At 32.9% G+C, this 24,282-nt stretch overlaps 4 protein-coding genes across 4 annotated transcripts; 2 read left to right on the top strand and 2 right to left on the bottom strand.

The window, feature by feature from the left end:
• The first annotated feature begins 2,962 nt into the window (after window positions 1-2,962).
• Window positions 2,963-3,750, top strand: LOC114717241 (putative fasciclin-like arabinogalactan protein 20). Its single transcript, XM_028902343.1, is given in 2 exon segments — window positions 2,963-3,221; window positions 3,224-3,750. Coding segments are annotated over 2 exon segments (786 nt in total).
• A 4,551-nt stretch (window positions 3,751-8,301) lies between these two features.
• Window positions 8,302-9,277, top strand: LOC114717242 (putative fasciclin-like arabinogalactan protein 20). The gene has a single exon (XM_028902344.1). It carries the CDS (start codon window positions 8,302-8,304, stop codon window positions 9,238-9,240), a length of 939 nt encoding a protein of 312 aa, XP_028758177.1. The 3' UTR covers window positions 9,241-9,277.
• A 527-nt stretch (window positions 9,278-9,804) lies between these two features.
• On the bottom strand, window positions 9,805-13,104 carry LOC114717231 (uncharacterized). The gene is made up of 7 exons (XM_028902329.1): window positions 12,826-13,104; window positions 12,189-12,473; window positions 12,037-12,095; window positions 11,900-11,936; window positions 11,736-11,807; window positions 10,617-10,938; window positions 9,805-10,512 (listed from the first exon to the last, which is right to left on the bottom strand). The coding sequence occupies exons 1-7, from the start codon at window positions 13,008-13,010 to the stop codon at window positions 10,093-10,095; spliced, it is 1,380 nt and encodes a 459-aa protein (XP_028758162.1). The 5' UTR covers window positions 13,011-13,104; the 3' UTR covers window positions 9,805-10,092.
• Window positions 13,105-13,535: 431 nt separating this feature from the next.
• Window positions 13,536-14,760, bottom strand: LOC114717243 (uncharacterized). The gene is made up of 3 exons (XM_028902345.1): window positions 14,415-14,760; window positions 13,747-13,931; window positions 13,536-13,556 (listed from the first exon to the last, which is right to left on the bottom strand). Exons 1-3 carry the CDS (start codon window positions 14,545-14,547, stop codon window positions 13,536-13,538), a joined length of 339 nt encoding a protein of 112 aa, XP_028758178.1. The 5' UTR covers window positions 14,548-14,760.
• Between the last annotated feature and the right edge of the window lie 9,522 nt (window positions 14,761-24,282).

The following is a 24,282-nucleotide window of genomic DNA, read 5'->3' on the forward strand; positions in this document are numbered from 1 at the left end:
CTTGGAAATGGACTGGTGGATGTGGAATGGGATATACTACTTTGATTCTAATTATAAGAGCTAGTTGACTAATTTGAAAAGATTAAAAAAATAAGTTGAGTTAGCTATTTGTCCTAAATAGGTGTTGTCTTTCCTAAAATATCCTTACTGATTAAATGTATTGGCTAGAACTACCATTATTAAAAGGACTACTTTGAAAAAAAAAATGTATAAATATGAGAGACAAAGTAGATTGGGGTTTTATATTTAGAACCAAAATAAAAGTCAAATAAGGTCTTATATTAAGGATCGGAAGTAGTATATTATATGGGGAGTGGCCATATGGAAGCTTTGGATGTGCTCTCGTGGTTTGCTGTATATTAAAATAGAGATTGTTTTACCCATGATATATTAAATTTGGCGCAATTTCATCATCCATTTTAATGTGATTTTAAATAAAGAAAGGAAGGGTGAGATTGCACCAATTTTTTTTTATTTTAAAACGTCATATGTAAAATTGTACTTCTAAAAAATTAGGATGTTGAATGCTACTTTACTTTTCTTTTTCCTTAAACATCAAAATAGCTTTAATTAATGTACAGTACTTCCCCCGGTCTTTTTTTTTTTTAAAGTGATAATAATTTGAATAGATCTAATCTAAATTATTCTAAAATTTAAATTACATGTTTAATTTCTCTCAATTTTCTCTTACTCATTCTGTCTCACACTCACCCTCTCTGCAAAGAAGGATATATTTAGGGGAAAAAAATACATTTATGTGTGGGTGTTTGTGTGTGTAGATATGACATTTAACCAATTTTAACGACTTCTATTATCTATATAATTTGGTTATTGGTAACTTATAAAAAATAGTACCAAAAAAGAGCATAAAACTTAACGGTGGCTGTCTCATTAATTATCAAGAGGCTGGAAACAAATAATGATGAGACTGTGAATTAATGAAGTGATCGAATACAGATCATACTCTGAACATAGAACCACACTGCTATCATTAAACATTGTATCCACGGATAACATCTACCAAAGAGGAACACTAAGTTCAGTAATGGCTAATTATTAATAATATTAATTAATTACCAACAATCTATTAGTTAAGATGGTAAGCAGTCTCATCCCCGAAGAACACAAAAGTGCATTTGTATACCAATAACTTTAATACTTCCGGCTTAACAAAGATTAGTCTCAAGTTCCAAGTGGTTTGGGAATACTCTGATTTACATCCTAAAAAAAAAATATTAATCAATTACTATGGATATGGAATGCCAAAAGTCTGATGAGAAAGCGGATGACAACAGCGGACTGCCTCTATATATAGTTGTACGCGCAAACACACTTGTGCATTGCTATTTCATTTCAACTTCAATTAGGATCCTATTTCCTGAGGTCTTCAAGTTTTAATTTCTTCATTACAAGCAACAGGAATAATGGGTTGGTTGTTGGTGGTTGCTGTGGCGACAACTGTGGCGGCGGTGATCGGAGCTGTGGTGGCCGTGGTAAATGTGGTGTTGGATGCGATGGAAACTGTTGACAGAATTAAGCACAAAAAGAGAAAGCGGAGAAATTTGGCTGAGAAGAATTTCATGCCATTATTTCTGGTTCCTTTTTAAATCTGTATGTGTGTGAATGTTTTATATTTTTTTTTCAGTAGTTATTGCCTGACGTGTTTTGGGAGTTGTCTTTTTTTCTTTTTTGATTTTGTTGTGCCTTTGATGATGAATGAAAAATTAAGAGTGTATCAGGCCTCTCTAGTTTACTTTGATTTTTCTCATATTCAATTTCTGTTTCTTTGCTCCCAATTTTGCATTTTCTCGGCGCAGCTTAATTTTGATTCAAATTAAAACTCAATCCCTCATCACTTGTCACAATTTCTAGTAGGATATTTGATGAGGTTAAATTACCAACCCAATTGCACGTAAGGTCTCCATTTTTGCCCACAAGTAAAATCTGATGTGTCATTGAATTTTAGTTTATTAGTATTTAAGTAAAACAAAATCTAAAATAAAAATTATCTCTTGATTATCTGTTTTCCAAGGAGTAATTATTTCTTGCACAGTTTTATATTCTTGTCAAATTAAAGATTAATAATTACCAATATAATCTGATGCTGTTGAGAATAATTTCAACTGAACCTAGGAATATCCTTCTGACTTATTCCTGTTCAAGAGGCGCCTATTGATGTGAGGTTTAATATATTTTGGAAAACTTAAATAAACGTTTGTACTATTAATATTAATAATTAGACATATAGATGCTTATTATCTCAAAACTATATACCAGTAAAAATCAAGTCTAGCAAAATGGATTAATCCCTCACAACAAAATTAATATTTAAATCTCTACTAAGAAAGATGTTTACATGACTTTACGTTAATATACTATGATCAAATGCAAATAGACTCAAAGAAGGCTTGGCTTTAATTTTTTTTCCCTAATCAATGGTAGTTACTTCAATAAATACATGACTTCACTCATATGTCATACTTTTTTGTTTTCTTAATATAAGTTCTAATTTTGAAAAATAAACAAACTAAAAGAGTAATTATGCATATATAAGAAAGAGTGCATCTTTGTGGCCCAAAAAAAGAAGGAAAGATTGCATCTTTAGATATCTAAAGATGAGATAAGTGATTATATTTTTTTAATTATATTTAGAAACCTTTAACGGGCAATACTATTATAAGTGTCTAATATAATTATTAAAATTATATTTTAAAATTTGAAATTAAAGAAAATATATTGAAATGTCTCAAAGTCTGAGGAGTTCTTTTTTTTTTAATTAAATCACCGTTTCCCTTGTTGATCTTTTTGGAAAAAATGGAGTTAGCATAATAGTAGTAATTAATAAGGCGCGCAGGGGGCATTTCCGTCTTGGGATAGGAATAGTCTAACGATCCCTTAAACGGTCTCGGTCTCTCTCTTTGCTTTCCCGCCAAGGTCCCAACAGAAACCAGAACCACTCTCAATGGCTGCCTCTTTTCTTCTTCTTCTTCTTCTTCTTCTACACACTTCCTCCCTTTTCTCCTTTTCCTCTTCTCTCTCCCCTGAAACCGTCCTCGACGCTGCCGGCATTCTCTCCGATTCAGGCTACACCTCCATGTCTCTCACTCTCCAAGCTCTTTATCAAACTCTTCTTTCGCAAACTCCTTCTCTCACCATCTTCGCTCCGTCGGATTCTTCTTTTACAAAATCGGGTCAACCTTCTCTTGATCTCCTCCGTTTCCACTTTATGAGGATGGGCTTTTCCTGATCTACGGAATCGACAGTTTCTTCCATCCCGATTTTCAGTATACTCCAGCATCTCAGGGACCTAGCCCTAATCCAATTTGTGGGTTGCGGAGACAGACTATGAGTTCCTCCGATTCGTTCAGTCAAGCCATCGAAACACTTCGATCCACAGGGTACTATGTGACGGCGTCGTTTCTTGGTTTGCAAATGAATGGAATCAGCAACGAGGCTGCAATGACCCTTTTTGCTCCTGAAGATGAAATGGCGAAGAATCTTCTTGCGAATTTCAGCGAGTATCCATCGTTCTTTCGTCGCCATGTTGTACCATGTAAGCTTCTCTGGAATGATCTGGCTGACTTGAACAACGGGTCGAACTTACCCACTATGTTGGAGGGTTTTTCTATTAACGTCACGAGGTCTGGTGGTGTTCTGACGCTGAAAGGAGTCTCAGTTGTCTTTCCGAATATATTTCACAGCGATAAGCTTGTTGTTCATGGCGTAAGTGATGCTCTTGTGGCGCATTAAAAGTTGAAGAAGCTTCCTCTGATGTGATAGGCAAAGCATGTGGAGGAAATTGCGTTCGATTCTGGTGGATACTGTACTGACGCGACAGAGACCTACGAAGCACTGATTTCCCAAATGAGGAGTCCAAGTGTGGTATTTCAAAACTTGCTTTGTTTACAATGTGATCACACTATTCCTCAAACTTCAAGCTGTACTTAGATATAAAGGTACTCCATATATGGTTAATATTTGAGGTGATCGTTCATCAAAACTCAGTTTTATGTGACATTGAAAGGAGAGTTTATATTGCTTAGAGAAAATATATCCTTTACAATTTGTTCATATCCTAGTTGATCATCATCCCACTTTTCGCTTTCTGATTTTTCTTCAGTGAAAACTTTCTTAAATTGCTGCAAAACAAAAAAATATCATTGTAAACACGACCAGTAACTTCTTAAAAGTTTTTTTAAAAAAAAATTAGCATGATCATTGTAATTGTCCAACCAGGTAATCACATAAACGCATAGCAAGCATTGTAATAAATTTTAATCTTCATGTGATTGAAGCATTTAATGGAAAATATTGGAATAATTCCACTATCATTTATCATTATTAGAAGATAGTAGACAGAATATACACATGAAACTTTTCTTTGACACAACAAATATTGCTTCTTCTTCTTTTTCTCTATATGAATACAACCTATATATATATATATATATATATCGTAAGTACTCTTCTCTTGAAACTCAAATGGCGTAGCTTCGCTTCACCATGGTTTCATACCCTAATATGGGGTACAATATAACGCTAATGACCTACTTTCTTTTTCCTTCTAATTTTATGTTAGACAATCTATACCTCCCCTGCTGCATTTGGCAATGATGAATTTGTATTGTTGCGGTTCTTACTAAATCTGTTCTTTAGCTTTTGTGCAAAGGATGGTTTCGCAAACTCCTCCTCCCTTTGGGGGCGGTTTGCATAGAGTATCCAGAGAACAAGACAGAGCAAGACACCAACCGAAATGAGACCAAGCCCTGCATTGACAACTAATCAATACCTGCATTGCAGGTATCTCTATAATCGTAACCATATCCATAAAGTCTCATTCAGAGCATACAACTCTCATTCATGAATCCAAGCGGAACACGAAAACCAATAGAATTCAGAGAAACGAAGAATTAGTCTATTAATTACACCAAAGCATTATTTTTTTTAAAAAAATTGCCAATTACACTTTTTTAGCCAAAAATTACTTACACTTTAGAAGACTAAAAATGCTTTTATATATATATATATATCTATATATGTATGTATATTTTAACATGATACTTCGGAAAATTTCAAATGGAGGGAGTATGTTAGTTGCAAGCTGAAGAATTCTTGAGATTAATGATTAACGTGAACTAGATATTGGTTTTAATTTCAATGCATCGATGATTTGAACCACAGAAATTAATTGTATGCTGAACACTGAACTTCCGGCAAATAAAAAAGATCTCTGAACATAGAACTATAGCTCTAAAACCAAACTGGAATTGAAAATGAAATCCAACAGAATTCGAAGAAACAAAGATTAATGCTGAACTTATTCATTCGCCTGTAATTATGCAACGTAGTAGCATGCATGTTTAATGATAATAATGTCATATAGTAGTTATCCAAAGAGAACTGTTAAAGCATAGAACCAGAAACATTCATTTAGTACTTTGAACATAGAACAGATAAACAATCGAAGAGGATAACATTAAATTCAGAGATTGCCATTATGCTAGAGTAATTGATCACAATGCTCTAATCTTTGTGATCGTTTTGGTACCAAAATGATGGATCTATTACTGATTAGGGTACTATGAATCTGAAAAGGAACTTGGAAATGGACTGGTGGCTGTGGAATGGGATATATATTATATGGGGAGTGGCCATATGGAAGCTTTGGATGTGCTCTCGTGTTTTGCTATGTATTAAAATAGAGATTGTTTTACCCATAATATATTAAATTTGGCGCAATTTCATGAACCATTTTAATGTGATTTTAAATAAACAAAGGAAGGGTGAGATTGCACCAAATTTTTTTTTTTCAAAAAAAAAATCATATGTAAAATTATACTTCTAAAAATTAGGGTGTTGAACGCCACTTTATCTTTTTTTCCCCCCCTTCCTCCGGTCTTTTTTTTAAGTGGTGATCATTTGAGCAGATCTAATATAAAATATTCTAAAATTTAAATGCACTTTTCCATTTTTATTCTCAATTAATTACATGTTTAATTTCTCTCAATTTTCTCTTACTCATTCTGTCTCACACTCACCCTCTCTGCAAGGAAGGATATGTTTAGAGGGGAAAAAATACATTTGTGTGTGAGTGTTTGTGTGTGTGTGTGTATGCCATATAACCAATTTTAACGACTTTTATTATCTACATAATTTAGTTTGGCTATTGGTAACTAATAAAAAGTAGTACCAAAAAAGAGCATAAAACTCAACGGTGGCTGTCTCATTAATTATCAAGAGGCTGGAAACAAATAATGATGCGACTGTGAATTAATGAAGTAATCGAATACAGATCATACTCTGAACATAGAACTACACTGCTATCATTAAGCATAGTATCCAGGGATTACATCTACCAAAGAGGAACACTAAATTCAATAATGGCTAATTAATAATATTAATCAATTACCAACAAGCTGTTGATTGAAATGGTAAACGGTTTCACCCCTTAAAGAAAAATACAAGTTCGAATCTCAAGAAGCACATTTGTTAGAAGGATTTTAATTTTAATGCTGCTAGCTTCTATAGGAATTAGTCTCAAACCCAAAGTAGTTTGGGGATACTCTAAGTTATATAAAATATATATATATTAATCAATTACTATGAATATGGAATGCCAAAAGTTTGATGAGAAAGCGGATGACAACAACGGACTGCCTCTATATATAGTTGTACACACAAACAAACACTTGTGCATTGCTATTTCATTTCAACTTCAATTAGGATCCTATTTCCCGAGGTCTTCAAGTTTTAATTTCTTCATTACAAGCAACAGGAATAATGGGTTGGTTGTTGGGTTTGGTTGCTGGCGTGGCGGCGGGGATCGGAGCTGTGGTGGCCGTGGTCAATGTGGTGTTGGATGTGATGGAAACTGCTGACAGAATTAAGCAACAAAAGGAGAAAGCGGAGAAATTTGGCTGAGAAGAATTTCATGCCCTTATTTCTAGGTCCTTTTTAAATTTGTGTGTTTGTGTGTGTGTTTTATATTTTGGTTTTCAGTAGTTATTGCCTAATATGGTTTGGGAGTTTTTTTTAATTTTTCTTTTTTGATTTTGCTGTGCCTTTGATGATTTATGAAAAAGTAAGAGCGCATCCTCCCTAGTTTACTTTGATTTTTCTCATATTTAATTTCTGTTTCTTTGCTGCCAATTTTGCATTTTCCCGGCGCAGCTTAATTTTGATTCGAATTAAAACTCAATCCCTCATCACTTGTCACAACTTCTAGTAGGATATTTGATGAGATTAAATTACCAACCCAATTGCACGTAAGGTCTCCATTTTTGCCCACAAGTAAAATCTGATGTGCCGTTGAATTTTAGTTTATTAATATTTAAACAAAACAAAATCTAAAATAAAAATTATCTCTTGATTATCTGTTTTCCAAGGAGTAATTATTTCTTGCACAGTTTTATATGCTTGTCAAAGATAAGATTAATAATTACCAATATTATCTGATGCTGTTGAGCGTAATTTCAACTGAACTTGGGAAAATCCTTTTGATTTATTCCTGTTCAAGAGGCGCCTATAGATGTGAGGTTTAATGTATTTTGGAAAACTTAAATAAACGTTTGTAATATTGATAATTACACATTTAAAAGACGTATAGATGCTTATTATCTCATAAATGTATACCAATAAAAATCAAGTCTAGTGAAACGGATTAATCACTCACAACAAAATTAATATTTAAAACTCTGCTGAAAAAGATGCTTACATATCTTTATGCTAATCTACTATGGTCAAATGCAAATAGACTCAAAAGAGGCTTGTCTTTAATTTTTTCCCTAATCAATGGTAGTTACTTCAATAAATACATGACTTCACTCATATGTCATACTTTCTTGTTTTCTTGATATAAGTTCTAATTTTGAAAAATAAACAAACTAAAACAGTAATTATGCATATGTGGCCGAAAAAGAAGAAGGAAAGGCTGCATCTTTAGATATCTAAAGATGAGATAAGTGATTAGATTTTTTTTAATTATATTTAGAAATCTTTAACGGATAATACTACTATAAGTGTCTAATATAATTATTAAAATTATATTATAAATTTTGAAATTAAAGAAAATATATTGAAATGTCTCAAAGTCTGAGGAGTTCATTTTCTTTTTAATTAAATCACCGTTTCCCTTGTTGATCTTTTTGGGAAAAATGGAGTTAGCTTAATAGTAGTAATTAATAAGGCGCGCAGGGGGCATTTCTGTCATGGGATAGGAATAGTCTAACGATCCCTTCAACGGTCTCGCTCTCTCTCTCTGCTTTCCCGCCAAGGTCCCAACAGAAACCAGAACCTCTCTCAATGGCTGCCTCTTTTCTTCTTCTTCTTCTTCTACACACTTCCTCCCTTTTCTCCTTTTCCTCTTCTCTCTCCCGTGAAACCGTCCTCGACGCTGCCGACATTCTCTCCGATTCAGGCTACACCTCCATGTCTCTCACTCTCCAAGCCCTTTATCAAACTCTTCTTTCGCAAACTCCTTCTCTCACCATCTTCGCTCCATCGGATTCTTCTTTTACAAAATCGGGTCAACCTTCTCTTGATCTCCTCCGTTTCCACTTATCCCCTCTGCCGTTGCCGCCTCAGAACCTCCGATTGCTCCCCGCTGGCTCCGAGATCCCGACCCTGCTGAATAACCACACTCTCATCGTCACTGAGTCACATTCCGATTTCGAGATTTCGCTTAACTACGTCCGAGTCATTGGTTCGTCGCCTATTTATGAGGATGGGCTTTTCCTGATCTACGGAATCGACAGTTTCTTTGATCCCGATTTTCGGTATACTCCAGCATCTCAGGAACCTAGCCCTAATCCAATTTGTGGGTTGCAGAGACAGACTATGAGTTCCTCCGATTCGTTCAGTCAAGCCATCGAAACACTTCGATCCACAGGGTACTATGTGACGGCGTCGTTTCTTGGTTTGCAAATGAATGGAATCAGCAACGAGGCTGCAATGACCGTCTTTGCTCCTGAAGATGAAATGGCGAAGAATCTTCTTGCGAATTTCAGCGAGTATCCATCGTTCTTTCTTCGTCATGTTGTACCATGTAAGCTTCTCTGGAATGATCTGGCGGACTTGAACAGCGGGTCGAACTTACCCACTATGTTGGAGGGTTTTTCTATTAACGTCGCGAGGTCTGGTGGTGTTTTGGCGCTGAACGGAGTCTCAGTTGTCTTTCCGAATATATTTCACAGCGATAAGCTTGTTGTTCATGGCGTAAGTGATGCTCTTGTGGCGCATTAAAAGTTGAAGAAGCTTCCTCTGATGTGATAGGCAAAGCATGTGGAGGAAATTGTGTTCGATTCTGGTGAATACTGTACTGACGCGGCAATGACGCAGACCTACGAAGCACTGATTTCCCAAATGAGGAGTCTAAGTGTGGTATTTCAAACTTGCATCGTTTACAATGTTATCAGACTATTCTTCAAACTTCAAGCTGTACTTATATATAAAGATACTCCATATATGGTTAATATTTGAGGTGATCGTTCATCAAAACTCAGTTTTATGTGACATTGAAAGGAGAGTTTATATTGCTTAGAAAATATATCCTTTACATATTGTTCATATCCAAATTGATCATCATCCCACTTTTCGCTCTCTGATTTTTCTTCAGTGATAACTTTCTTAAATTGCTGCAAACAAAAAAAAAAATATCATTTTAAACACGACCAGTAACTTCTTAAAAAGTTTTTCTTCTTTTTTTTTTTAAGCATGGATCATTATAAATTGTCTAACCACGTAATCACATAAACGTATAGTAAACACTGTGATAAATTTTAATCTTCATGTGATTGAAGCATTTAATGGAAAATATTGGAATAATTTCACCATCATTTACCATTATTAGAAGATAGTAGACTGAATATACACATGAAACTTTTCTTTGACACAACAAATATTGCTTCTTCTTCTTTTTCTCTATATGAATACAACCTACATATATATATATATATATATATATATCGTAAGTACTCTTCTCTTGAAACTCAAATGGTGTAGCTTCGCTTCACCTTGGTTTCATACCCTAATATGGGGTACAATATAACGCTAATGACCTACTTTCTTTTTCCTTCTAATTTTATGTTGGGCGATCTATACCTCCCCTGCTGCATTTGGCAATGATGAATTTGTATTGTTGCGGTTCTTACTAAATCTGTTCTTTAGTTTTTGTGCAAAGGATGGTTTGGCAAACTCCTCCTCCCTTTGGGGGCGGTTTGCATAGAGTATCCAGAGAACAAGACAGAGCAAGACACCAACCGAAATGAGACCAAGCCCTGCATTGATAACCTTGAGATAATGGTTCAATGGAGGGCAGTAGCTTGAAGTGATTTCTTCGAATGTTTCCCTCACAAAATTGCAATTTTGAAGGTTGAGTAAAAGTGGTGTATAATGTTCTAATGCATAGCTCTCGTTAACTGCACCCACCAACTCCGAGTAAATCTCCGGCGTCACCCTACCGATGCTGCTGCAAAAACCATATTCTGTTACCTGGCACTCGTAGTTCTTCCAAACCTGAAAAATTCGATCCAAGTTAAATGTCAAGACTTCCAGTTTTGCTTTCAATATGATCATAGGAAGAAGAAATAAAGTAAAGTGATGAAATTGTTAGAACTTACCAATGAGGCATTGGAGGAGGAAACTTCTTGAGACGTACATTCCCGCTCTTTGAGCTGAGAATCAAAAGGGTAACACAAAGGCGGCATTGCAGGTCCAGACTGATTGTAATAGCTTGGATCATTTGGCGACGTATTTGCATCGGCAATGCTGTAGATGAACCGATTCACAACACTTACAATATTGGTGACCACTTGTTTACTCTGAACCAGTGTCTTGTTTGTGGTTCTCTGATCAACACAAGGAAGGATGTCACTAAGGGCAGATTCTGCATGAGGATTCTCTACCCATTCTCCCATAGCCATACATGCATCAGAAATTGCACTGAAATAGAAATATTTTTTGATCATATTAGTGTGAGTCATTGACGAAATTGGACTACCAGAAAATGCATAATATTCTATTTTAGTTCAATACTATCTTGTCATATGATGGTTTTGTTCTGGATAAAACTACAATTTTAATAAGGGTGGTTAGAGGTAGCAAAGTCAAAAGTGGTCTTAGTTTCTCTTCAAAATTTTCAATGAATCCGGCTTACAAAAGTCTAAAAGACCAAAACAAAACTTATCGTGCATAGATACCTAAACATTTCAAAAGTAGGTCCCACTGAAAAGTCTGCAAATAAATATACTCTATACGTCAATCTATGGTTGGGTTCATCTACCAACTTTTTTCTAAAACCAGGTCTGCCTAACATGGATAATAAATAATAATGAGCATTAAAATAACAAAACACATGGAACATGTACATGCATAAGAGGATAAATAAGAAGAAAAATAATTAAAATGGTTTTTCATTTCCAAAAGTAAAGAAAATGTCCAAGTCAGGACTTTTTTGGGGGAGGAAAATAGCTACCTTCTTTGTTGATTTCTCTAGCAAATTAAATAAATCTGGCTTCCAAGAATTTAGTAGACTAAACACAAACTTATCATGCATAGGCACTTAAGAATGTCAAAAGTAGGTTCCACTGAAATGTCTGCTAATAAATACACTCGAATGCCCCGTCCCTGGTTGGTTTCATCCACCAACTATTTAAAACACTGAGTCAACCGAAGAATTTCTCCTAATTCCTCCCCACAATAAAGGTTAAAAAGCAAATAAAAAGAATCTGGCGGCTTACTTGTTAAATATGAGGAACACTCCACAAAGAATGAATGTGACTGCGACTAATAGCCACCCACTAATAACAAAACTGCAACATTTTAAAACCAAATGTGAGAAGTGAGAGCATAATTAGGATTAGGATTGTTCTGGTATAAACAGGCCGTGGGCAAAAAAACATACATGAGAATTGCATGCTGATGTCCAAGAATGGACAAACCTGCAGAAAATATATTGATTAGCCTGCTGTAAAGCTGACCTCAAGAATATAAATATAAAACAGACAGCTCAATTTTCAAGCTACTACAATGGACACATACATAGGCCAATTAGAGCTAAGACAAGCATCACTGCTGCCACTGCAATCAAAGCTGAGCGCCTACAAGATGGATTCAAAGTTTAGCACTTCAAATATTGATTTTCAATTATAGAAACTAAAATACCGAGTGCCGCCAAGTTCACAATAACATACATATTATTGAATACTCTTTTGATTTTAACAGAATTTTCATCTGTCTTCTCAGACAGTGTATTTGCTGCAGCATTTAGATCCATATTCAAATTGTCAATATCATCCATGATGTCAGATGGAAGAAGCATCTGAGCGACATTTATAGTCTTTGCAAGGGAGAGATACTCTGTGACATTTCTCAGAGTTTGCACTGTGTAATCGGATTGGTTGACGACGTAACCTAGGGTTTGCAAGGCTTCATCATGGAACTTATCCTGCCCAACAGATAGGACGACACACCCAGTCCTGTATGATATGAGATCAGAACAAATCAGCAAAAGACACCAGGAAAGATTCAACAAATCGGTTTTAAAACAGGACATCATAGAAATCTTGCTTATCATATGCTGCAAATTGATTCCCAGAATTTCAGAGCATGCAAATGTTGTGACTACCAAATTGTTAGCAGATTAGTAGATATTGAATAAGTTTTACAGATAACATAAGAGCAGATGGTTATAAGACACAAGAGCAGATGCATACAAGTGCATATTAACAAAATTTGGTGTCAATATTCAATGAGAGGACCAAGATGGGAAACATAGACAACGTAATATTTGAGAAGTTAACAAAGGAACATTAAAATAAAGAGTATTACGCCGCAGCACAGGTGAATGATATAAGCAGTATGAGACAAATTCTCTGCGAACGATTTGATCCTTCATCCTTGATGTTAATTCCCCATCCGCAGCATAAATGAATTATAAGAGCCAAGCCAAATGAAAGAAACCATAAGACAGCAAGAATGAAAGCAGCAGCACCAGTGAACCCAACTGACTGCATGTAAAACAGTTAAAAGGATATTAATTTGAGTGAATAAGTGAATTGCAAGGCTTGTTTGAAACATAGAAAATCTGAATCTGCTTGAAAATAAATAAATAAGCAGAATGCTACGTGATCGACAGATAGCCTTGGAAATTAGATTCTCCAAGGGGTGCAAATATATAAAACAAAAATAATTGCTTAAAAAGGTAAGAAGGCAATAAATTTAGGAGAAAATGGAGATAAACCCTTTTAACTTTGATCGATTTGCAAACATTTGTCAAATTTGGAAGCCCAGAAAATAACCCCTGAACTATCACCTTTCAGAATTTAAACCATTCTTGTCCATTTTCCCATCATCGAAGATGTCACCTTAGTCTCTATCATTTTTTTTTTTTTTAAAGCAAATGGGAGTACCGAAAGAGGCAAATAAGTATTCAAAAAGGCATCTCTGATAACAGGATTAGAGAGGAAATGGACAAAATGGTTCAAATCCTGTAAGATGATAATGCAGAGAGATATTTAATACTTCCAAATCTGTAAGCATTACAAAAAACCATTTCGGATCTGCCAAAAAGAACAACGGAAAAGTAATAAACGAAAGAGAGTTAGCTTAAGGCACGCAACCTCGGTGCTGAGGAAAACAGAAAAAATGAAAATTGTTGCTCAAAACAGGGGGGGGGGGGACAGATTAAGACATCAAAAGAAGAATAAAGCATCCATTTCCTAACATAAACACCAGGCTCGTGGTACTTACTGCCCAATAATGGTTATTAGAAATGTCCCAACCATCGCGATAACGTCGGAAACCTCGAAGAATATCAGGCCTTTTCGTTCTGTTTGCCGCCAATATAAGAGTATCCTCAGGTGAATGTGATTCTGGCACTGGTGCTAGTGCCGCTTGTGCGACTTCATTCTTCCATGGACCCAAATTCTCTTCTCCTGAAACACACAACAACGCAGGATCAAATAGATTACAAAATCTGATGATCTCTGATGCTAGTCTGAGTTAGAGGATCCTAGTTCTACTCCAAATTTTGAGCCAAAATAAGCCAAAAAATAATTACAAGACGACGCAATTAAACAAGGTTCCAAATAAAGAAGCATCTGCCTTGTTTGGTTGCCAAGAAAATCTGCCAAAAGGGAAGGTCTCAGCGTTTCCATTTCAGGGACCCCAAAGAAACACCCAGCAACAAATTAAAGAGTGCATATTTAAGTTTAATTCATTTATTATGATCCCATTTCGGAAAATTCACGGTAAAATGAGGCAAAAACTCCTTCCTGCATCTTCCCAGCAACCAAACAAGTGAGAGAAATAAGATCCACGCCGAACCCATTATCGTAGCCAGCGAGAGTCAAGTTCACCAGGAATGAGAACATTGTTATCAATCCATAACCAAAACTGCAGAAACTTGCAAGACGAACCTAAGATAAACTTGACGGGATGCCTGATCGACCCACTTGAAGATAAGGCTGAAATCGAGCTCACCGAAAGCAATACGAGTACAGAGACCAAAAATAAAGAAACCCCATTAGATGATGAAACGAAGACCTTCATTGCTGCAGGAATACTCAGCGTTCACCCCAAAAGAGGCCACCCGGCCATTTTCATTACCCGGTAATCAGAGAGAGAGAGAGAGAGAGGAAACAAATGCCAATACAGAAGCAGAGCATGCACAGTGTGACCCTCAAAGCTTGTGAAGCATTGTGTTTAAGAGGTCCTATATGTAACTAAAGAGAGAGATTACAGAGATTTTTATAGAAACAGAGAGAGAAAGAGGAGGAAGAAGGAGGGAGGCAAGAGAGTCACACATTCACACATGGTGTGCGCACAGTGACGAAGATTGATGAAAAAGAAAACGAAAAAGGCGGGTGTCAACAATAAGCAGTGAGATTAGATTAATTAAATAATTAATTAATGAACAAAGCAAAAAACTATAAATCCACTGGATTAAGCAAACCCAATCACTTTCTGTGAAAAATTATGTGCGATGATAACAATAAATCTTTATTTCACGACCAAAAGGCTAAAAAGATGCTCGTATCGTATGTTCAACTATTCCATACAATAAAATAAATTAAAAGAAATGAAAAAGCAAAAACCCAATCCATTGTTCGGTTGTTCTTGCCTTGCGCTGCAAACTGCTGGGTTAATGGGTTTTTGCTTGCTTGCAACATTTGATTTTGTCCTCTTCTGCTTTTCTGCTTTTTCCTCTCTTTCTTTTTTTTAAATTTTTTTCTCGACTTTAAGGAGCTCCCCACTCCTCCACTTAATGCGATATTTATTTGTTTTACTAAATTATGCTACAAACTTATAATTTCATCAAAAATTACGTGATAATGCACTTCAATTTTTTCAGGAAAAAATTATTTAATTTTTTATTTAAATTTAAATTAAGTTAGTTACTACACGAAGTTCTATTTGACATTTTTATAATAAAAGATATTTTAGTTAAAATTCTTGATTAAAGTAGCCTTCTGTGTGTTTTTTTTAAATGGGACAGGATCAAAGTACTAAAAAAAATAGGTTTTTGTTTCAGGAAATCATTATATTTTGTTTTTTTTCTTATTTTAGAATCACTCTTAATCATATCTAGCCATACAAATTTTATGACAAGTATGATTGAGGTGGATGATGATTCACTTTCCTACTCTGCAAACTGAGCCATGCTTAATCAAGATGTCAGTTCAATTACATTTTAAAAAAATATTTAGATTTATATTGAATTAAATTATTTGAAATTGTTTAATTTATTAACCAACAATTTTTATTTACTAAAATTAATATTATTGATTGTCAAACATTTTTAAATTGCTTATATCACATGGACCATAATATAGGAAATACTCTAGGATGTTGTAAAATGAGAAGGGGCTGAGAGAACGGAGCTAGTAGTCCGTTTTCCGAGTGAGTGGGAACAGAAACAAACAAAACGGAGGAATCCGGGGAGAATATAAACGGAACGGCATGTTGTTCTTTTGTTTGACCAGATGGCATGCTGTTCTAAGGAATGAACAAAGAAGGAAGATATTATCCGATGCGATTGGGTATATAATAGAATCATGCACCGCACCTGATAAGAAAAGAATCAGATTTTGTAGGGGTAAGAGCGGGCCGGCGGGTGGGTCCCCATGTTGCCTTTTGCGTTGCGTGTGGAGACCATTGAACGGAATCCATTGAAGTTGCAGGGGAAAATAAAATTCAAGAAAAGTGGTTCAAAACTCATTCAACTTGCTAATGAATCTAATTGTATTTAAAATAGTAACATTCTCTGGTCAAAAAAAAATTTAAATAGTAACATTAAATTAAAATATATAAAAAATTTATATAAAAATCTAAAATCAATAATATTATAATTAACAAGTATTAATTTATAAGGTAAATGAAATATTTATGCATAATCACAAATAATTTATCAAAATAAAATTCTTAAAACCACAAATTTAACAGAAAAATGACATTGTTTTAGTCTAATTTAAAAAATATAAAATCCAGTGTGTTCAACTCATCCAAAGTTATAGACCGAATTGCTTATGGACTTATGGCAATGATCCATTGGTTTACTTGTATGATAAACCAACGCGAGTTGAATTCTAATACCATTTATAAAATATATTATATAAGATTAATACTATTTTTAATTTTTATAATTTGATTGAATTTAAGGGTTGCTTTTGCAATTTTAAATCATTGACTTTTGATCCTTATAGTTTTATAATTTTTTTGTTTGAGTTCAATGAACAATTCTTGTATTTTATTTTTAAATAATTTTAATTTTGATTTTTGCCCTTAAACTGAAATCAAATGATTCAAATCTAATAAAATTATAAACAAAAAAGAGCACCGGAGAGAAAAAGGTGTCTTGTGTTGTGTGCGGTGTGAATGGAGAAAGGGGGTAATGAAGTGCGGGAGAAGAGGGAGGGATTGGGGTTCACGTGAGGAGGGCGTGACTGGCGGCAGGTGGGTCCCACGAGAAAGGATGGGCCCACTGGGGTAGTGCCTTAAAAGCAGCGCACCGCTTGCCACACCCGATCGTCGTATGTCTTTTCGATCATAACGCCTTTACGCATATTACGCGTACCCAACTCTGCATTCGCTTTTTCCCCTTCCGTCCAAAAATTATTAAATATTTCCCTTTTCCTCTGCCGTCTGCTTCATCCCTCCCTGCCTTTTGCTTTTCCAAATTCTATTTTCAACATGCATTGCCCCTTTTTTTTTTTTTTAAAAAAAAAGGTTGTTAGCTTAAAATCAAACACAGATTATATGTTTTTTTCCCATTTTTGGTGGAAGAGAAATCTGCACATCACTAGTTGCGGATTGAGGTTAATGTTATGAAGTATACCAATACCTAAATCACTTTAAAAAATATCAATTTATTTATGAAGACGGTTAGTGAATAATTAACACAGTGAAACTAATTAATAATTAAATGGAGTAAAGATAAAAACATAAAAAATAATACTAAAAGTTTCAATTAGTCTGTTAATATCTCTTAAAAAATCTAAACATGTAATTTCAAAATGATTCTCTTATATATACACTTGGATGGGGTATGCTTTTATTTATTGTAGGAAGATAGGAGGGAGCGCTTTTATTTATTGTAGGAAGATAGGAGGGAGTAAGAAACAATTGAGTTATGTTTGTTCAGACATACATTAAAATCCAGTAACAATTGCACAGCATGTGGGATTCAGTTCTGGTTAAAAAAAAAAAAGCATGTGAAATTCAGAAAAGATGAAGCAATGAGTATGCTTCTCACCTAGTCACTTCCAAAATTAGAGTCAATTTTTTTAAAATAAAAAAGTGATTTTAATTGACCCAAACATGATGAAGTTATTGATAAAAGTTCAAGCTAATCATAAGAGATGTGCTGGGGAAAAATAATTTTTATTTATATAAATTTTGGAAAAAAAATATGAAGGAAAAATAAGTGGTTGAGCTCATACTTCAAGTGATTGCTTTTTTTCCCCCTCTTCAATCATCTTTGATCCATCGGAATCAACTCATGCACTTATGATACTTGTGAAGATTGAATTTGCAACCTCTCAAGATTTGTTTCTACTTGCTTATGGTAAGTGTTTATAAGCAATTTTACATAAACTGAAATAACTCTCACCACATATTTATCTTGTATTTCGTAAATTATTATTTAAAAATTATTTTTAAAGTATTCAATAGGAATTTCAAAACACCTTATTCAATTGCCACAGAGAGGATAGGTGCTAGTTGAGCCAAATGGCTCCAACACTTCAAGTGACTGGTTTGTATATGAGATTCATGCAAGTGATGTATGTCTATACTTTTAATTATTATTACATTCTATTTTTAATATAAGAATTAGTTTAATATTTAATTTAGCTCTAAATATAGGATTTCACTTGACTTTGTTTTTCATATTATCCTTTTTTTTAAGGTAGTCCTTGTAGTAGTTGTATGTGTTAAAATTTTTATCAAATAGTAGTTTTAGCTAATGTACTCCTTCGATCCTTAATATATGACCTAATTATTAAGTTGATTTTGATATTAAATATAAAACTTATTTCTCATATTTATCAATTTTTTCTAAATTACCCCTATAGATACTTCCTCAATCATAATCAAATAAAAGAGGGAGATGGGATATTAAGGAAGATGATTTCTGGTATTTTTTAAAAAAAACATGTCATATTTTTTATAATTAACTAACTTATCTAACTTTCTTAATCTAATTAAATTAGTTAAATAGGTATTATATTAAGGACCAGAAGAGTATTTGGTTAGCAAGAAAAATAACACATATTTATTATAAATAATTAACTTAACTAATTTTCGTAATATACCCAAATTAGTTAACTAATTATTATATTAGGGATTAGATCTAGTATTATTTATCCATGTGTACATATGACGTGATCTAAAGTAGGTTATAAATCAAAATATAGTACAGTGAAGATTTTGATTTGTTGATGGCATGGGAATTAAAATTCCACATTATATTAAATCCATGCCTTGCATTTTTATTTAAAAAAAACAATATATAGATATTAAGAGAAACATCAAATTGATAAGGAGGAGTTTCTATCTCAAATAAAGTACACTATCCCTATATTCATTTTTGGCAAAGTGAAAGATTAAGACAAAATAGCTATTTGTGACTTGCCACTTTCCTCAATTCCGGACTCATCATGAAAATGTCATAGAAAATATATTGTAATAGATACAAAGAATCCAGACACGACTCAGATTAGGGGATATAGTTATATAAATACATATCATAAAATATCATAGTTTCAATTTTAGAATTTGAAATATGATTTATTAATCTCAATATTTAGTTTTTCTTTTCATGAATATGTTTTGTAAATCTAAGCATCTCTAATTTTTTTTAGGAAGGGTAGTGTATATTTCAAAATTTCAAAAACTTTTTTTGTGATTTTTTAAGAAAATTTAGAATATACATTTAATATTACCTTAATGTTTAAGAAGATCCATTAAAAAAATTAACCCCTTTTTTTAAAATAAAGGGAAATGTAAATCATCATTTTCTTTATATAAAGCTGAGCAGTTTGAAGTGTTGATCACGAATAAGTAGGATACGATTTTTTGGTTTCTTGTAAGAAGGGAAAAAAAAACAAAAAGAAGACAACAAAACTACTCCGATTTGAAGGACCAATATTTGATCGTTGCATTTTGATCACGATATTGAATTAATTTACTAGGTGACATTGCAAAGCTCAACACGTTAATTCAATTTACCAACTTTTGTAATATAATTGATTTTGGTATAACTCTTTTTATATAATTTATTATAAGCAATTGGATTTGAAGTAAAACCATTCATAATTTTATATTCAATTAATGCAACAAATGGCGTACGTAATCCGGTAAGGGAGACAACTTGTCGACATAAAAAAGAGCAAATTGTGTTGAAAAGATTAAATTGAAATTTACAAATTAGATGTCAATTATGTAATATATCAATTAATTAGTGGTTGAAAAAAGAAGTGAGAGACGTATAAAATGTGTGGCAAATATTGTAGTGAGGGATGAGTGTAGATAGTTAAGCTAAATTAATTAACATTTATTGTTGGTATTGATGTGTGTGGTAAATTAAAGTGGTTTTAATTGTGGATTTTTTAGGTGGTTGGGATTTTTCAACATCAAATTGGACACAACTGTTTTGGATTTGACGGCTAACCTTAACTCACATAAACACATGGAGTGTTGCATTTGCTCCATACCTATATATGTGGATTAGTTATAACCAACACATTATCATTATATTATTATTATTATTATTATTATTATTATTATTATTACTACTACTACATCATCTGATTTTCTAAATCACTTTCACCAAATCTCACTTACCATGCTTCGTTCTCATGTACTTCTTCAACAATATATTGGTATGCTTACTATATCAGAGTTTTATATTTGTATTGGCGGATTCCATCTCTTTCTAATATATGTTTTTAAGAGGGTACGGTGGAGGAGATCACGTAAGAGAAAGGGACGAAATACACTAGCTGAAAGCAATATGCCTCTTGCGCATATTAAGAGGTGTTTTAGCTTTGGGTTATAATTAATTTTGGAGTTAATATCAATTTTATTCTAAAAAATTGATCTCGTTTTCATTTTTGTCATTAAAATTGATCTTATTTTGATCGTCTAAAGATTTTTATCCCTGAAATAATGTTTTTGGCTCTCTTGTTTTCAATTTCAGAGATTAAAATCAAATAAGGTCTATAATTAAAAAAATGATACGGACTCTTATTTTGGTATGTAGATGTGGTTGAATTTTTAAAAAGAAATAAGATTTGGCTTTAATTGATTATAAGAGGCTTTTTTTTTTTTCCGAGCTAGATATTTTTCTAAAAATCTTTTATTCGAATCCTGTTGCTAAATCCTGAATACAACAATCACTACAATAAGATGATCTTATGTGTCTTCATTCTTGGGGCCCACAAATCTTTGAAAAACCATACGTATGACGAGTATATGAGCTTGAAATAAAAGGGTGTTTGGCATTAAGAAGGGAATGTTTTTAAAAGTATTTTTTTCGTAAATCAAGACAAAATATTGTGAATTCTAAATATAATAAAACACAACATCCAAATTAATGTATGTTATGTGTGATCAAATCAAATGGGGTCACAAAGTATTTGAATTAATACAATCCATGATACGAGTATATTGGGCTAAAGAGATGTTTGGCATTTAAGAAAAGAGCTTTTAAAAAGTATTTTTTTCGTAAATTGAGACAAAACACTGTGAATTCTCATAAATACAAACAACAATCCAAATTAATGTATGTCTGCATGGATCAAAATGGGGGGACACAAGTCTTTGAAAATCCATATGTATGACGAGTATATTGGGCTAAAAGGGTGTTTGGCATTTAAGAAAAGGGTTTTTAAAAAGTATTTTTTTCATAAATCGAGACAAAATACTGTGAATTCTAAATATGAATACAACAAAAATCCAAATTAATGTATGTGTCTACGTGAATCAAATTGGGGGTCACAAAGTCTTTGAAAAATCCATACGTATGACGAGTGTATTGGGCTAAAGAGGTGTTTGGCATTTAAGAAAAGGGTTTTAAAAAAAGTATTTTTTTCGTAAATCGAAAAACAAATACTGTGAATTCTAAATATAAATACAACAACAATCCAAATTAATGTATGTCTGCATGGAATCAAATTGGGGGTCACAAAGTCTTGAAAAATCCATACGTATGACGAGTATATTGGGCTAAAAGGGTGTTTGGCATTTAAGAAAAAGGCTTCTAACAAGTATTTTTTTGTAAATCAAGACAACTCTTTTATATATTTACTTGTATACCGTAAAATCACTTTTAAAACCATGGTTTTAGGTTCTATTCAAACACCCCCTAACTTGTTCTCTTAAAAAAAAACATATTAAAAATTTTGCTCATATATTTTAACTTATACAACATAAAATAATGTAAAAGGGCGCTAAACACATGAATGTAAGTGATGACTGACCAGTTTTTATGATAATGGTATCCTTTTCATCATTGATGGTATTTTTAAGAGGGTATCTCTTAAGATATTCCTTAATCCTCACAGACGATATTAAGATCTTCCGCTAAATCACCATACAGCATGACTTTTCTATAACTTTCCGAGTAAAATACGCGTCAATTCAGCGGAGGTATTGGAAATAAAACCAATTTGTTTGGGTAAACCCAAGTAATCCCCTTCCATTGTTGTCTTAAAAGTTTGAATACTCATTCACAAATAGCTCTATTAGTAATGCATCCAACCATTTACATTAAGTGTCTGACCCAACTCATCTTTAGAAAACTAACCTGCTTTAGTTTGTAAAGGATTAGTCCGAATCATTAAAGTAATCCTTAACTCTAAGCCCTTCTTTGGAATCTTCACTAGGAAAGTGTTACTCCTCATACTTAATTTAAGAGTTTCTTCTTGAAATATCCCTATAGGATACTACTTAGTGTTATAAATATAAAACCTAATTTGTAGTATAAATTACATTATAAATTAAATCTTATATTTAGAATCAAAGGTAGTATTAAATTATACCATCTCCGCCCCCAATATAAAAGCTAGTAGGAATTAAATTTAGTCATAAATATAATACTCAAATCTATTTTGTTCTTCTTATTTATCAAAATAATCTATTAATTGCATATGTTAAGGGAGTTTGCATTAAAAGTAATTTCAATCAAAATATTCTAAGACCGTATTTTAGAAAAACCAACACATACAAATAACTAATTTAATTGTTTTCTTAATCTACACAAATTAGTTAAATAGATTTTATATGAAGAACCAAAGATAGTATATTAATTTATAAGTTACATAATTAGTTTGAAAAAAAAATAATAAATACCCATAATTATCCCTACATTTCTCGTTCATAAATTGCTTAAAAATTTTATTTCGTGCTTTTATCAACGGTTCTTAAGAGTAAAGACGTACTACCTTCAATCCTAATTATAAGAGTTAGTTAACTAATTTGAGGAGATTAAAAAAATAATTTAAGTTGGTTATTTGTTAAAAATGGGTGTTATTTTTTCTAAAATACCTTTACTAATCAAGTATATTGGCTACAACCACTATTATTAGAAGGATTACCTTGGAAAAAATACATAAATATGAGAGAAAAAATAAATTGGGGTCTTATATTTAGGACCAAAATAAAAATCAAATAAAGTATTATATTAAGGAGCGGAGGTAGTATCTTTCTTCAAAATAATTATTAGTAATATATAAGAAATTAAATTCCACGTCAAGTGAATGGACAAGAGAAGATAGTGGGGTGGGTTGAATTATATGAAAGCAAAAAGTTATTAGAACAGTAATTGAATTTTTTTCAGAGTAAAAAAGGACGCTTCAAATTAATACTATTAATTGTGGGGATTGATATGTGTAAATTAAAAGTGGCTTTAATTGTGGATTTGTTAGTTGATTGGGATTTTTCAACGTCAAATTGGACACATGTTATTGGATTTTGATGGCTAACCTTAACTCACACAAACACATGGAATGTTGCATTTGCACTATACCTATATATGTGGATTAGTTATAACCAACACATTATTATTATTACATCATCTCATTTTCTAAATCACTTTCACCAAATCTCACCTTTATGCCATGCTTCATTCTCATGTAACTTCTTCAACAATATATCGGTATGCTTACTATATCAAAGTTCTATCTTTGTATTGGCGGATTCCACCTCTTCTTAATATTATGTTTTTGAAAAGAGGGTATGGTAGGGGATCATGTAAGAGAAAGGGACGAAATGCACTAGTTGAAAGCAAAATGCTTTTGCGCATATTAAGAAGTGTTTAGCTTTGAGTTTATGATTAATTTTGGAGTTAATATCATTTTTATTCTAAAAAATTGATCTTATTTTATCCACCTAATGATTTTTTATCCCTGAAATAATGTTTTGGTTCTCTTGTTTTCAATTTCAGAGATTAAATCAAAATAAGATCAAAGTTCAAGGATTAAAAATGATATTGACTCTTAATTTTGGCATATGTAGACATGGTTGAATTTTTTTTTTAAAAACAAATATGATTTTGGCTCTCATAATTGATTATAAGAGGAATCTATTTTTTTAAGGTATAGACGTCTTTTTATTAAGATAATTTTATGCGAAATACTGTGAATACTAATCAAATTGGGGGTCTCAAAATCTCTGAAAAGTCCTTTCGTATGACGGGTATATTGGGCTAACTTTTTTTTTTTTTGTAAAAAAAACATTATAAATTTTTCTTACATATTTAACTTATACAACACAAACACAAAATAA

The sequence above is a fragment of the Neltuma alba genome, unplaced genomic scaffold (assembly GCF_004799145.2).
Source record: "Neltuma alba isolate B1F8T4 unplaced genomic scaffold, ASM479914v2 tig00011720_pilon, whole genome shotgun sequence".
Classification (NCBI taxonomy): Eukaryota; Viridiplantae; Streptophyta; class Magnoliopsida; order Fabales; family Fabaceae; genus Neltuma; species Neltuma alba.

Bases quoted from the DNA above. Each gene is read 5' to 3' on its own strand.
- LOC114717231 (XM_028902329.1), bottom strand. From the start codon at position 13,010: ATGCAGTCAGTTGGGTTCACTGGTGCTGCTGCTTTCATTCTTGCTGTC. The intron at 12,474-12,825 runs GTAATACTCTTT...CATATCATACAG, and splicing joins TCATTCACCTGTGCTGCGGC to GACTGGGTGTGTCGTCCTAT. The intron at 11,937-12,036 runs GTATGTGTCCAT...TATTTTCTGCAG, and splicing joins CTTAGCTCTAATTGGCCTAT to GTTTGTCCATTCTTGGACAT.
- LOC114717242 (XM_028902344.1), top strand. From the start codon at position 8,302: ATGGCTGCCTCTTTTCTTCTTCTTCTTCTTCTACACACTTCCTCCCTT.
- LOC114717243 (XM_028902345.1), bottom strand. From the start codon at position 14,547: ATGAAGGTCTTCGTTTCATCATCTAATGGGGTTTCTTTATTTTTGGTC. The intron at 13,932-14,414 runs GTTCGTCTTGCA...TGTGTGTTTCAG, and splicing joins TCCCGTCAAGTTTATCTTAG to GAGAAGAGAATTTGGGTCCA. The intron at 13,557-13,746 runs GTAAGTACCACG...TCTTTTTGGCAG, and splicing joins CTAATAACCATTATTGGGCA to ATCCGAAATGGTTTTTTGTA.